Below are 14,864 nucleotides of genomic sequence, written 5' to 3' on the forward strand. Positions count from 1 at the left end.
CAGAGGATGAGATGGCTGGATGGCATCACTGACTCGATGGACGTGAGTCTCAGTGAACTCCAGGAGTTGGTGATGGACAGGGAGGCCTGGCGTGCTGCGACTCATAGGGTCGCAAAGAGCTGGACACGACTGAGCAACTTGACTGAGCAACTGAACTGAACTGAACTGAGATGTCAAAGGAGACTTCCCTGGTAGCTCAGATGGTAAAAGCATCTGCCTACAATGCGGGAGACCTGGATTTGATCCCTGGGTTGGGAAGATCCCCTGGAGAAGGAAATGGCAACCCACTCCAGTATTCTTGCCTGGAAAATCCCATGGACAGAGGAGCTTGGCAGGCTACAGTCCATGGGGTCGCAAAGAGTCGGACATGACTGAGTCACTTCACTTGAGATGTCAAAAAATTGGATGAGGAGGTTTGGGAGATGAATTAGCCATTTGGCATCAAAACAAAATCTTAACACCAAGATTGTTACCCAGAAAAATTCAAAGACAAACTTCTGAAATAGCTGTAAAACTGTAAAGCTGTAAAACTACTTAATATAATACTTATATGGTAATAAAGATATTGATATAGGAAGCTTTCTCATAAATCATATGGGACCTTTATTTAATATTAAGTGTTTCCTTGCTGAAAAGTTTCGGACTTTTAGGCATTTCACAGATCATTTGAAAAATCCATTACATTACATCTTATAAGATACTTGTTCTAATAATGAAATTTCATATATATAGACAGAATATAAAACTATAACCATGTGAAACATAGACTAAATCAAACAGTAAACATACACCCTTCTCATTCTAAACTGTCGGATACTATCCAGTTATGGCACTTTTATTTCATATAAAAAAATTCAACTATATCTGTAACTACTTTACCATTTCGTAAATAACCGTAGAAGCTTGAAATATTCAGAATATCATTTCCAGGACTTTTCATCTTATTATGCACAGACTCGATTTTGAAAGCACTGTTGAGGAAAAATTTAAAAGATATTGTTAAATATGTATAAACATATTTTGAGAAACAAATTGAAGATATGACTGACTGCATGACCACTTTAACAAATTTGGGAATTGAACACATTATTTTTAGCAATGTATTTGACATTATTCTCTTTGGTGAATCTTATTTCCCCACTTTGACTTACCTAAAAGCCTAATCTCAATTCAATTGTGAATCTTGGTTTATTCAGAATTATTTTGTGATCCACTTTTACTGGAAGGCCATTGCTACTTTAAGTCATGTGATTTTGGCTAATGCAATAAGTTTTTGAATCCTAATATGTCATATCTGCCAAAGAATTATCCCCAGATACCATCAGGACTTGATGAAGGCAGTCTTTACCCTAGTCCAGTGATTCAATGGGGGAAAATTTCAGATACTATCCATAGATATTCTCAAAGGCAAATAGCTCTTTGCTTAAAATTTAGTTAAATCATGCACTCAGTTGTTAAGCATGCAAAGATTTCTTCACCTTCCTGACCACAGTGAAATGTGAGCAAAATGGCCACATTTATTGGAAAGATTTACTGTGAAAAATTCAATACACAGTATTTTGATTTCCTTAAATATGACACATAGTCCCCAAAAGCAGATCAAATCTGATGTGGCTTATTTAGGGACACAGTCTCTAATCCTGACACCTTCATTCAATAATTTATTTTAATGAAGAATTTTGTAAAGAATTAACTAACATGTGGCAATGATTTTAAGGCCTTTTAATGCATAGCATGCTAAAAGCCCTTAATCTCCCCTGAAGGGCTCCAGACACATCCTCCACATCCTGTATTCAGCATCAGGAATAAGCTCAGAATGAAAACCTCTGGTGATAGTAACTAAGTCCCTCATCTGCTCTGTCTGGTCATGATTAGGCTAACAAATAGAATTTGTTTTTAGAATTGAAGAAATCTTGCTGCTGCTGCTGCTGCTGCTAAGTCGCTTCAGTCGTGTCCAACTCTGTGTGACCCCAGAGATGGCAGCCCACCAGGCTCCCCGGTCCCTGGGATTTTCCAGGTAAGAACACCGGAGTGGGTTGCCATTTCCTTCTCCAGTGCATGAAAGTGAAAAGTGAAAGTGAAGTCGCTCAGTCGTGTCCGACTCTTCGCGACCCCATGGACTGCAGCGCACCAGGCTCCTCCGTCCATGGGATTTTCCAGGCAAGAGTACTGGAGTGGGGTGCCATTGCCTTCTCTGGAAGAAATCTTAACCATCACCTATTCTATTCACCTCATTTTGTAAATGAGGAAAGCAAGGCCCAAAGGGGCTAAGTGACCAGTCCAAAGCCACACTACTTTAACAACAAAACTGGGATTTGTTCTCAGGTCTTTAGAATTGGCTGACTATAATTTTTTTTTATCATACATTAGGTGTTATTTAATTCTCTTATTAATAGAAAAGTGAAAGAAGCCTAACTGAAATTAAAATACACATATTATATATATATATATATGTTATAAACATGAAGTTATATATTATGTATAAATACATTATAATGAACAAAAGAAAAAAATAGAGGAAATTTAAGTATAGGAATCATGGAAATTTACCAGTCTCTACTTTCTCATTATTATGGCCACCAAACAGAAAACGGAAAAACCCTATAGCATTGAAGCATTGAAATGGAAGGAAGCTTAACACTGAATCTATATAATCCATATGGACTTGCTACCAGACTGTAGGTTCACTGAAGGTAGGAAGTCTATTATATAGTACCTGGCACAGATTTGTTGAACTGAGCTCTTACCAAAGAATAGAAATGTCAAGGACCATTTACTACCATGTAATGAGCAGTTCAAACAGTACATCTTCTCCAAAGGCTTTCAGATGGTTTCATCTCACACTAATTATTCTCTTTCCTCTGATCATCTACAATACTTACCTATACTGCAAATGTTTCTCCTTGTTCTTTTAAGTGTTTTCTACTTACTTCATATGCATTATCTTCATCATTTGAAAGAGTTCCTACCCAAATAAAAATTTTATTTATGTTTCCTCTGTAAGCTAGTGCTAAGGACATATTCATTAAGCACTTGGTCAATCAAATAAAATCTTCTAACATCAGACTATGAAAAACTATATTAAAATTTAGCATGGGAGAAGGTAAATACAGAGTCAAGGTTAGCAATCAGGCTCTGGAATTAGACTGACGCCCGGCCTCAAATCAGCTTTCAAGGCTCTGAATTAATCTTGGGGTTGGTACTTTCTCTTCATAAGTCTCAATATCCTATCTATACATTAAGCAAAGTAATTGCACCTATATCCTAGCTTTGCTGTGCACATGGAATGAAATCATGTAGCCGGTGAAATCATGTGGCTTACACGGTGACTAGTAGATACTAAACACCCCCAAAATTGTAGCTATTATTACTAAGCCATACTTTCTATAAGTGAATTGATGGTAACCTCTTCTATATTAATATGCCAGAGTACAAATTAAATGGTGGGATTTGAGGTATGAAATTTTCAAATTTTTCGTTTCCTAATGATATATAAAATATATCATCAGAGGCATTTACTTTAATGCTTTTTGTTAATAGTTAATTCACAGCAAGTATAATGGATTTCAAATGTGTGTGAATCTGTTTATCTATCTACCCATCTATTGAACCATTCAGCATCCAGTACTGTGAATTTTCTGGAACATATTATGAGACCAGTGGATATTTGCTGGATGAATCAATTTTAAAATATACAGATTTATTGTCCAAATATTTTTCCAATCTCAAAGAATTAAATGGAAGATTTTCTTAAATGTGTTTTGAGCTAAAGAAGATGTTGCTTATTTACTCTTTCCTTCCTTCTTTCCTTCCTTCCTTTAAAGGAAAGAAGGAAGAAATAAAAGGAGAAACAAGGGAGGCTAGAGAGCTAAATTTAACAAATAATAATAATTTTTTAATATCCTAAATAAGAAAAGTCAAAATCTCTAGGTATGTCTTACCTGTCCATTCCATATGCCAGTTCTAAGGGCATGTTAACTAACTTGTTAACTAAAAATAGTTTGCTCAATAAATAAACTATAGTGTTTGACTCTTGTAAAGAATCAGAATTATTTTCCAGTCCTTTTGGCATCCCAGAGTGATTTGGAAAAGTGGAAGTGTATTTATCTGACAAGTCCAAAACTTTTCTAGAAAATAAATTCACTTTTGAATAGTCTTTTTTCATTTCAGTATTGTGTAAATCCCAACCTGGCAGCATCAATGAAAAGTGATCTTCATTTGCAGCAAGTCCTAAAGAAACAGGACCCTGAAGCTTTAAAATATTGAGATGCTTAATGCAGAGATTATCTAATTCTTTATCCACTCCCCATGGCAAAAGGCAAGATAGGAGCAATTTAGCTGTGTCTATTGTGAGGTTGGCATCGACTTTTCTTGATTGCTTAGGGTGCATCTTTTTGAAGCTCTTTATTTTCTTCTGCTTTTTAATGCCATCATTTTCTTCTGATAATTTGATGGCGTTATCTCCTTGGGCTGGGCTTTCACCAACAGGCTTGGCATGTACCTCCGTAGAGAGAGGACCACAGACAGTTTTATTTCTTTTCAGTGTCAGTGTTGTCTTCTCTACTGTACTTTTGGCTCTTCTCAGAATCTCACTGCAGTAGAATGAATTGGAAGGGTCAACATCACAGATTGGAGTTGGTAGCAAAAGTTCAAGAAGGCTTTCCAGATCAAAAAGAAGTATATGAAAGCCAATGTTACTCCATTTTGTCTTCACAAGCAAGACATTAAAAGGTCCCGAGAAAGACTTGGCATCAGCAACCTGAGGGAGATTTTTAAAATGTATGTCAAAGTTCTTATTTTTTAAGTGATTTTATTAAAGTTTCCATGATATTAAAATGGCATAAAAAGAAATTATTAAGTAGCAGTACAACTAAAGGCAAGTCATTACAGTTTTTTGTCTTAGCTATAAATATTCCTCTCCAAATTAACATTCTATATTCTAATTATTTTGCAAACTTTTGTTTCTCTAAAACTTATTTTTTTCCCCTAAAGAAATATGAATTAAGCCTAAAGAGTAAGATGGCATCAGATTAACTTCCTTTCAGATACACTTATGTATCTTCTTATCACTGTAGCCATGAAAACATACAACAGGGGAAAAGTGGGTATGAAAATTAAGGAGCAGAAAAGTTAGAACACTTGTAAGAACTGAGGAAGTCTTTTAACAAAAATGGTTTTTCCAAATTTGTTTATAATATTTAATAATTATAAGTAATCTAAAATGTTAACTAATATCAATTTTTTTTAAAATTTTAAAGATATGCTTTGTGGACTTGCACTTGTACTTTCTCTGAGATGATTTTGTCCTAAAGACTAGCACAGTGGGCTCCCACAATTCAGTTTTGTTCCAGCTCATTTAAGAGGTCTTCCTTGAGTACCCCATGTCTCTATCCTCTTCCTTGCATTTTTTCCTTCATAGTACTAATTATTGCCTTATATGAAATACTTGTTTACTGTATATTTTCCCAAATATCATTCAGTTTCCACCCCTGCAGGAGCTTTGTGCATCCCTTTGTTCTCAATGCCAATAAAATAATGCCACTATACACAATTATTAAGGGCTTGATAAATGTTTGTTGAATAAACCATGAACAAAGAAATCAAATATTTTTAAATGATGGTGTACAAATAAATTTATTGGGGAAAATGTATTCTGTTAGGCAGAAAAAAATTCCTTTTTGTTAAACCATGTGTGTACAGCTATATAGATAGTTTTAAAGACTGCTATAATACATAAATATATAAATATATGTATATATTAATATAAACATATATGTGTATATAGTCACAAGGAACAGGGATAGTTACCAAAATGTTGACAACAGTTAATTGGGAAAGGGGGTTAAAATGATGTTTATTTGTACTTTAGGGGTTTTGTTTGTTTTCTGGTTTAGTTTTTTGAAATTTTTGTTGTGACTATATATTTAATTTAAAAATATAAAAAAATAATATTTTAAAAACCATTAAAATTTTTTAAAAAACCAAAATGGGGACAAACTTAAATAGCACTTTTTTTCTTTGCAAATGCAAAAGAATAGTATACAGATTGAAAAATGGGCACATAACATCAATATCTATTGACAAATAATAACATTCAAATTAAAATATAAAAAATGCTTACCACCAATGGTAATCAAAAAGTAAAATTAGAATAAAAATATCATTCACTACCTATTAATTTAGCAAAAAGTCTGTCTTACATTATTTTATTTTGTAATGTTTAATACATACAAATAATGTATAAACCATGCATTTAGTTTTTTAAGATTATCAATGTCTTATACCAAGAAACATGGACAAACCCAATCAGCATCATTATTCATAATTGCCCCAAACTAGAAGCAACCTTCCCTGATGGCTCAGTGGGTAAAGAATCTGCCTGCAATGCAGAAGACAGGAGGCTTGGATTTGATTCCTGGGTCAGCAAGATCCCCTGGAGACGGAAATGGCAACCCACTCCAGTATTCTTGCCTGGAGAATCCCATGGACAGAGGAGCCTGGCGGGATACAGTATATGGGGTCATACAGAGTCAGGCATGATTGAAAGAGACTAAGCAAGCAAGCAAGCAACAAACTACAGGTCTATCAACAGTGGAATACAGACACTGTGATATATCCATGCAATGGGAACATATACAATGAAAAATGAAAGAACTATTCAATAACATGTATAAAATGTATGAATCCACCTATATAATGTTGACCAAAGATGCCAGACACAAAATATTTAACTGCTAAATTAAAAAAATAAAATAAAAACAAAGCAATAGGGTTTAAGGAAGCATTCATAGATAATAAATCTATAAGGATAGTGGTTACATTTGGAGAGTAGGGATGCCATAATTTCTGGGGTGCTAAGTATTTTATTACTTGATGTAGTGATCATGCAGGTATGCACTTTGTGACTATTGAGTTGTATACTTTCGTCCCGTGTTCTCTTTATTTTTTCTATATGCATTATACATTTCTTTTCTTTTTCTTTTTTAGTTGCTCAGTCATGTCTGACTCTGCCACCTCATGGACTGTAGCCCACCAAGCTCCTCTGTCCATGGAATTCTTCAAGCAAGAATACTGGAGTGGGTAGCCATTCCCATCTCCAGATCTTCCTGACCCAGGGATCAAACCCAGGTCACCTGCATTGTAGGTAGATTCTTTACCATCTGAGCCACCTGGGAAGCCCATTATACATTTAATTTTAAGCAAATAATGTAACTTAAATGTTAGAATAATTTCAACAATATGTCCCTATTTTGGTTAAAAAACTAGAACTTCCTCTGATTCTATACCCCTGCCTACTGTCAGAGGTAAACAGTATCTTCAATTTCATATTTATGATTTGCTTTAAGTCCTAACCTTAAATATTTATTCCTAATTGACCTATTTGATTTTGCATGTTGTTAATTTTCATAAAAATATGATTATGCTATTTAGAATTTACCACTATTTGCTTTATTTAGGCTGAATTTTATAATTGTGACATTCATATTTTATAATTACAGCTGTAGTTCTTTCATTTTTACTGCTATAAAGTATTATACTATATGATAACTGCAGTTTATTCATTTAAATGGATATTTAAATTATCTTCACAATTTACTATTACAAAAAGAAAACAGGCACAGTAAATATTCTTCTGGTAAACACTTTCTTCTTGTGGATATTTGTAAAAGTTTCTAGAGTGATGTTAATCATTTATAGTATATGCATATCTTCAGTTCTATTAGATTTTTCCAAATTCTTCTCCAAAATAATTGTATCAATTTATAAGTCTCAGTAGCACTGTGTAAGGAGAAGTCAATGGCAACCCACTCCAGTACTCTTGCCTGAAGAATCCCATGGACGGAGGACCCTGGTAGGCTGCAGTCCATGGGGTCCCTAGGAGTCAGACACGACTGAGTGACTTCACTTTCACTTTCATACATTGGAGAAGGCAATGGCAACCAGCTCCAGTGTTCTTGCCTGGAGAATCCCAGGGACAGGGGAGCCTGGTGGGCTGCCATCTATGGGGTCGCACAGAGTTGGACATGACTGAAGCGACTTAGCAGCAGCAAGAGCAGTACTGTGTAAAGAGTTTCCATGTTCTACATCCTTACTAACACAGGATCTCATTTTTGTCAATATGGGGATATAAGTTGTTATTTCTTCTAGTTTTAATTTTTATTTTTTAATTATTACCATTAACTATCATTGCAATATTTCATTGGCCTTTCACATTTGTTGTACAAAGTGTCCACCTATGGCTTCTATAAACTTTCTTTTGTCTTTTATTGACTTTCAGGTTTATATATTCATTCTGGTAGTAATCTGTTGGTTATTTGGTCCAAATCAGTCAGTCTGTTCAGTCGTGTCCCACTCTTTGCAACCCCGTGAACCGCAGCACACCAGGCCTCCCTGTCCATCACCAACTCCTGGAGTCCACCCAAACCCATGTCCATTGAGTCGGTGATGCAATCCAACCATCTCTGTCATCCCCTTTTCCTCTTGCCCTCAATCTTTCCCAGCATCAGGGTCTTTTCAAATGAGTCAGCTCTTTGCATCTGGTGGCCAAAGTATTGGAGCTTCAGCCTCAACATCTATCCTTCCAATGAACATCCGGGACTGATCTCCTTTAGGATGGACTGGTTGGATCTCCTTGCAGTCCAAGGGACTCTCAAGAGTCTTCTCCAACACCATAGTTCAAATCAATTCTTTGGTGCTCAGCTTTCTTCATAGTCCAACTCTCACATCCATACATGACCACTGGAAAAACCTTAGCCCCTTTTCTTTATTTGTGGCTTATCATTTCATTACTTTTAATAATGTTTTCAGATGAATATTGAATTCTTATTTTAATGCTATCAAATTTGTGAAATATTTATTTAAAAATTATATTTTGGGGATATTCTTTAAAAAGAAAAATGAAAACTTTCCCTATCCAGAGAATATAAAATTATTCACCTATTTTTTCCCAAATTTAAAATTGCACAGAACTTTTAAATTCTTTAATACTTTTTTCTTTCATATTTGTGTTTGATTTGCAACTGGAAATGATTTTCATGATTTTTAAAATTTTGACATCCAATTATTTCAATATTATTTGTGAATTTGTCTTTTTCCCACTGATCTCTATTTCCTGGGACATTAAGCAATTTATTGATGACTGCACAATACTCCACTGTATAATAGCTTTACAAAAAGACTTTAAGAGCTGATTGGGTAGTTTCTTCTATCCTGTTCTTCTTATGGTCTTCTATTCTTTCAAACTCCAAATTATATCTCCCACTTATTCAGACAGTGCTTAATTTTGATAGTTTTATAACTGTTCAAAATGATGTTTATATTTTTCACTTACAATTTTTGAACGTTCCAAAACACCTATAACTATGGGTCCCTTTTAATTTCTGATATTATTTTTGTTGCTTTTGTTTCTTTCTTGCTAAAAAAGTTTGTCCATTTTAATTTTTTTTTCAGGGAATCAACGTTGAATTTGTTGATCCTCTCAGTGAAATAATGTTTTTCTCAGGAGATAGTTTCACGGAGTATACTATTTAAACTTATTTTCTCACAGCATTTTAAGGCATTATTCCGCAGTCTTCTGGCTTGCTTTGATGCTGTTGAGATGTCACATAGGCAATTGATATAGTCTGTCACTCCATCTGGCCTTTCTCTCTCTGCTTTTCAGATTTTATTGTCTTTAATATTCTGTGTGGAAACACAGAATCACTGAGATTCTTCTGGTGCGGATGTTTTGCCCCAGTCTTACATTGTATCTGAATATTCCTATCTTTCGTTAATCTTGTGAAGTTCTCAGATTTGTCTTTTTGAATATTTTCTCTCTCTGTCCCTTATGAAACTCTGATTAGTTATTAATATTTGTCACTCAATCCCCTTTCATGTTTTTTGTCTCTTTGTCTCTCTGCCACATGCTGGAAGTGACTTAAGAACTTCCCTTCTGATAAGCTAGTTTTCTTCTCACCTGTCTCTACTGTGCCATTTAATTTACCCATTGAGTTTCTAATTTTGATTTTTACCTTTTTCATTTCTACAAGTTCTAGTCAACAAATTCATCATTTTATAGTTTGTTAGTTCTTCTTTATGTTTCTAAACTCTATTTTTTAAAACATACTTATTTTGTTTGCATGCTGTGTCTATAATTACAATTTTTAAGATCTTTGTTGAATATGACTCTTATTTTGTTCATGCTTTCCTATTTCCTTATGTGTTTTGTAAGTATGTGTATGTGTGAAACATTATCAGTGATAATCCTTTGAGACATGGGTAAAAGATGCATTCTTCTAGAGAGGAGTTTTGTTTTTGACTGCCAGATACTCAGACGTACCACCAGCAGGCCCCTATTTAAATAAAAATGTCAGCTTAAGACTTTTTTCACTCCTTGCAATGTGAATCCTAACCCTGAACCTGTGTGAAGTTCAGGTTATGGTTAGCAATTCTCAGGCAAAACTTCTTTCCCCCATCCATCTTGGCTAAACCCAACAAAGAAATATATTGTCTTCTTTTGTGGAATATACTTTTTTTTTTTTTTTTTTACTGCACATACAGCTCTAAGAGAAAAATGAACTTGTGCAAAGGTCTCCAACCCAAATTCCCATCAATATACTGGACCTGGACACTCCCTTTAATTACCTATGTGTGAGTGTCAAGTCACTCAGTCGTGTCCGACTCTTTGCGACCCCATGGACTGTAGCCTACCAGGTTCCTTCATCCATGGGATTTTCCAGGCAAGAATACTGGAGTGGGTTGCCATTTCTTTCTCTGGGAGATCTTCCCAACCCAGGGATTGAACCCGGGTCTCCTGCATTGTAGGCAGATGCTTTACTGTCTGAGCCACCAGAGAAGCTCTTAATTACCTATAGAGTGGTTAAAATCCAAGCTGAGAGACCCCAGAAATTAGCAGATGTCTTTCAGCTTTCCCTCTATCTGTCTAGATTTGTGATTTCACCTTGTTTTTTTTACCTTGAAGAGTTTCCTTAAATTTCATTTTAACTGAGCTATGTATTATTTTTAAGGATTAATTGTAAAATATTTTATCCACTATTTTTAGAGAATTAATCAGTACTGATGTGCAGGCTATTTGCCCACAAATAGAAAAGGGAAAGAGTACTAAAAGTTAAAATATTCAGCTTCAATAATGGAACAAAAAAAGGGGACTCTCACACACTATATGATGTATGTAAGCTGGTATCTCTTTCATGGAAGACAGTGAGCAAAATCTATCAACAACCTTAAACTATTATACACAGAATTTCTTTGACAAATAATTTATCCTAAGGGGAAAAGCACAAAGATGTACAAAATTATATAAAAAAATGTTCATTGTAGACTTTTCTATATCAATAAGCTGAAAATAACTTAAACATCCCATGATAGAGATTTGGCTAAAACATGATGGTATATGCACACACTAAAACATTACATAGATATTAAAAAGAGTTTGTTGTAAAATGTAAAATGTCACAGCAAGAAATTCACATATATTGTTGACAGAAAATATCTATATCTGAAAAGTACAATTTGATTTACAAAATTGCAGAGATTTCTTATGTCTCCTGTTTTAAAAACTCCTACAAAAATGTATATTTTACTATAGTAAACAAGAGCTCTTTTAAAAAAGCAATATAGATTGCCAAAGAAAATGTTAATAATAAATATGGCATTCTAAAGGTTTTTAATATATGCTTCCCCCCCAAAAGTACATTAATCGAATTAAACTTTAAAGCTAAGAAAACCAACTCAACATAAACAATCAAGGTTAATATTATAGATATATACAGAACTCACAAAAATTAATTAATAAAATATTCATCTCAGGAGAAAAAATGATAAAAGAAGATAAAAATATCACAGAGGGAAATACTTTTTAAACAACTTGTCTCAATAAAAAGCAAATAAGTGTCAAATTTCATACACTATACTGGTTTCAATCCCTTCAATTAAAGTTTTCACAAATTTGTAACAAACAGAAAGTAGAGTATCCCAAACTGTTGAGTGCTCATTTCAAGCTGAACTTTGATAAGATCTAGATGTCTTTAACCTTTTTCAAAAACATTGTGGTAATATGTATCAAGAATCTTAAAACTATTCAGTATCATCTCCCCTAATTGAGATGCTACTTCATGTTCCTGAAGGGTACCACTCCAGATTCCATCTTTTGGGCTTATCCCTGGTTTTCTTTCATTCAGCAGTAACTCAAGAGGTCCTTGTTGAATGCCTCCTCTATAGAACTTGGTGTGAGGCATTATCTACCGAATACAGAGCGAGACCCAGCATCTCCACGGATGCAGCTCACATTCTTTACCTGCAGAGGGGAGAGAGACACGTACCAAGCAATAACCACGTGGCTTGGATGAGGAAAAAATATAGGAAACTATAAAGGGCTGAAAAAGACACCTTAGCCTGAAGAATACCAGTAGGAGACTCAGCAGAAGCGACACCAAACTGAGACATGAAAGGTTAAGGAGAAATGATCTGAAGGAAAGTGGGAGGCAAGGTATTTCAGGCCAAAGGAAGAGAATGAGAAACCCCCTAGAGCGATGGCTGAAAGAGGAATGAGGTGTGCAGGGAGTATGCCCTGTGAAGATTTTAGTTTGGCTCCAGAATAGAATATGGGAATGTAGAATGAGCCCAACAGGACAGGAGCCAGATTACACCGAAGCCCTGCAAGCTCTGTTGAGTTTCAAATTTATTCAAAGAACACTTATGACCCCTGAATGGGTATAAAGCAAGGAAGTCACCTATTCACAAACTATAGCCATGGTTTCTTTTGAATTAGGGGTAATGAAGTAGGCTGAAGACAGGGTTCTGTCCTTGTGTACACTTCTACTTCCCCAAAGCTATAATCTTCTCTGATCACAACATCTAGACTTCCTCAGTTACTGCGACAGTCAAAATCATAGCAATGTTTCTGGCAATATTTTGTGATCCATGCTGCCACACCAGGCCCATTACACTGCTGTAAGCAAAAATCCTAAATGTCTGTCCCTAAATATGATCACCTTAAGTCTCAAGAGCAACTGGATACTTTATAGTATTTTTAAATCATAAATGTTCCAAATTTATTTAGCATACAAAAAAGTTGATTTCCATTTGAAAATAAGTCCATTGGATGATATATAAACCACTGCTATATCTGAATGTACTAAAATGATTAAATATTATAATTCTAGCTTGTCATCATTGTTTGAACATTTTAAAATCTTCAAAGAAATAGTGAGTATATTTTTAAAGTCATGTCACCAAAGGACTTAAAAAATAATATTTACCAATTTGGGGGGCATAAGTAACATAGAATGACAATGAATACCTATAACAGTAATTCCTGAGCTTTAATATATCATAAATTGGGCATATACACTATTTAGTAATGTGTAGTAAAGGTAACGGTATTTCTTAAACTTCTTTATATTTATATGTTACCTATATAAAATATATTCCTCAGACAAGAATTCTATTAACAGTAACCTACAGTAACAGTAAATCATGACTGAATGATGTTGTATAAAAATATAAATATTTAGAATGATAAAGCATATGTAAACATCATTACAACAGGAGTGTTTAGAAACATTTACCCATCTTGTTATAATAAAAAGTCTAGAACAAGCAATCAAATACAAAAGTATTTCATTCAGTCTAAGTCACTGCAAGGTGAGGGCTAAATACAAATTTTAAGTTATTAGTTCACATGTTATTTATAGAATGCTCTCTGATTGCTTGGCAGTTTCTCAAACTGTGCTGTCCAGGCTTTGCAAGCATAAGAAGGTGCTGGTATTTTCCCCAAGATCACACCACATTTAGTCTTACTCTCTGAAGTTCAGGTTGAGGCAAGACAGGAGGTGTGGTTTACAATCAGGACAGCAAGAGGGTGGCGCTCGAGCACAATGGTCCATTCCAACCTCTGAACTTTGTGAAGCAGGGGAGTGAAATGGTGGTGGTACATGTACATGTGAATGCTCTGAAAAGCAGGTGGGGAGAAGAAAGAGGCACAGAGAGCTGAGCGCTTTGTCTGAAGTACACAGATTTGGGGAAAAGCTACTGAGTCAGAAAGTCTGCAAGTAGAATTTCAGATGGCCAGCGGGCAAAAATTATTCTTCTACAAGCAGTAAGAACTCAGAATAAATGACAAGTAAAACTGAAGTCAACAGCACAAAATTCAAACCCTTAACAACCCAGTGTACATAGAAAAAAGAAAACAAAAATAAAAAGAAAGAAAAAGAAGAATCCCAAAAGTTTGGAAGGAAAAGAAATGTAATAGTTGTGAAGGTATAAATCTAACATCTTTATTAATAAAAGTCCATTTATTTTTTTCTTCATCCTACTGTGTTCAGCTTGTGCCTTTTCCTTTTCTGTCTGAGTCAGAAAGACAAAACTGTTAAAGAAGGTTGTTTTTACACCCTGTCTTTGAAGGTAGAAATGCACTGTCTAACAACATGTTCTGATAAAACTTTTTCCTGAAAACATATTGGATCCCCCACTAAGTTTGTTATAAAAGAATCTGACCTGCCCAACCTATAACAACTAGAAATATATCTGGTAAAACTGATGCTTAAAATCATGCTCAAATGCTCACTCTTATGCTTTTGCACAATACTGAATACAAATATTTAAATACTAAGTGAGAAAACATATTTTAAATACTTAGTTTCATTAGAGCAAGAAGAATTTAGAAATGATCTAATCTGACCCCTTCCCCTTAAACAAAGGAAAATGAGGGACAGAGAAGTAAAGTCTGACCCCTTCCCCTTAAACAAAGGAAAATGAGGGACAGAGAAGTAAAGTGACTTGTTCAAAGTTACCTGTTTGGTAAATAGCCAAGTCAGGATTCTTGTCTTTTTTTTCTGTTTTTTTTTCTTCAGATGATATTATCA

General features: G+C 34.7%; 1 protein-coding gene across 1 annotated transcript in view; it reads right to left on the minus strand.

Annotated features, from left to right (window-relative positions):
* Positions 1 to 14,864, minus strand: part of WDR72 (WD repeat domain 72) — a 227,192-nt gene that overhangs the window by 87,001 nt on the left and 125,327 nt on the right. Inside the window, exons 15-16 of the mRNA XM_025295622.2 lie at positions 3,942 to 4,759; positions 880 to 971 (exon numbers count right to left, since the gene is read on the minus strand). Coding sequence (XP_025151407.2) covers positions 880 to 971; positions 3,942 to 4,759 — 910 coding nt within the window. The remainder of the gene's footprint in view (positions 1 to 879; positions 972 to 3,941; positions 4,760 to 14,864) is intronic.

Source organism: Bubalus bubalis, chromosome 11, assembly GCF_019923935.1.
Source record: "Bubalus bubalis isolate 160015118507 breed Murrah chromosome 11, NDDB_SH_1, whole genome shotgun sequence".
Lineage (NCBI taxonomy): Eukaryota > Metazoa > Chordata > Mammalia > Artiodactyla > Bovidae > Bubalus > Bubalus bubalis.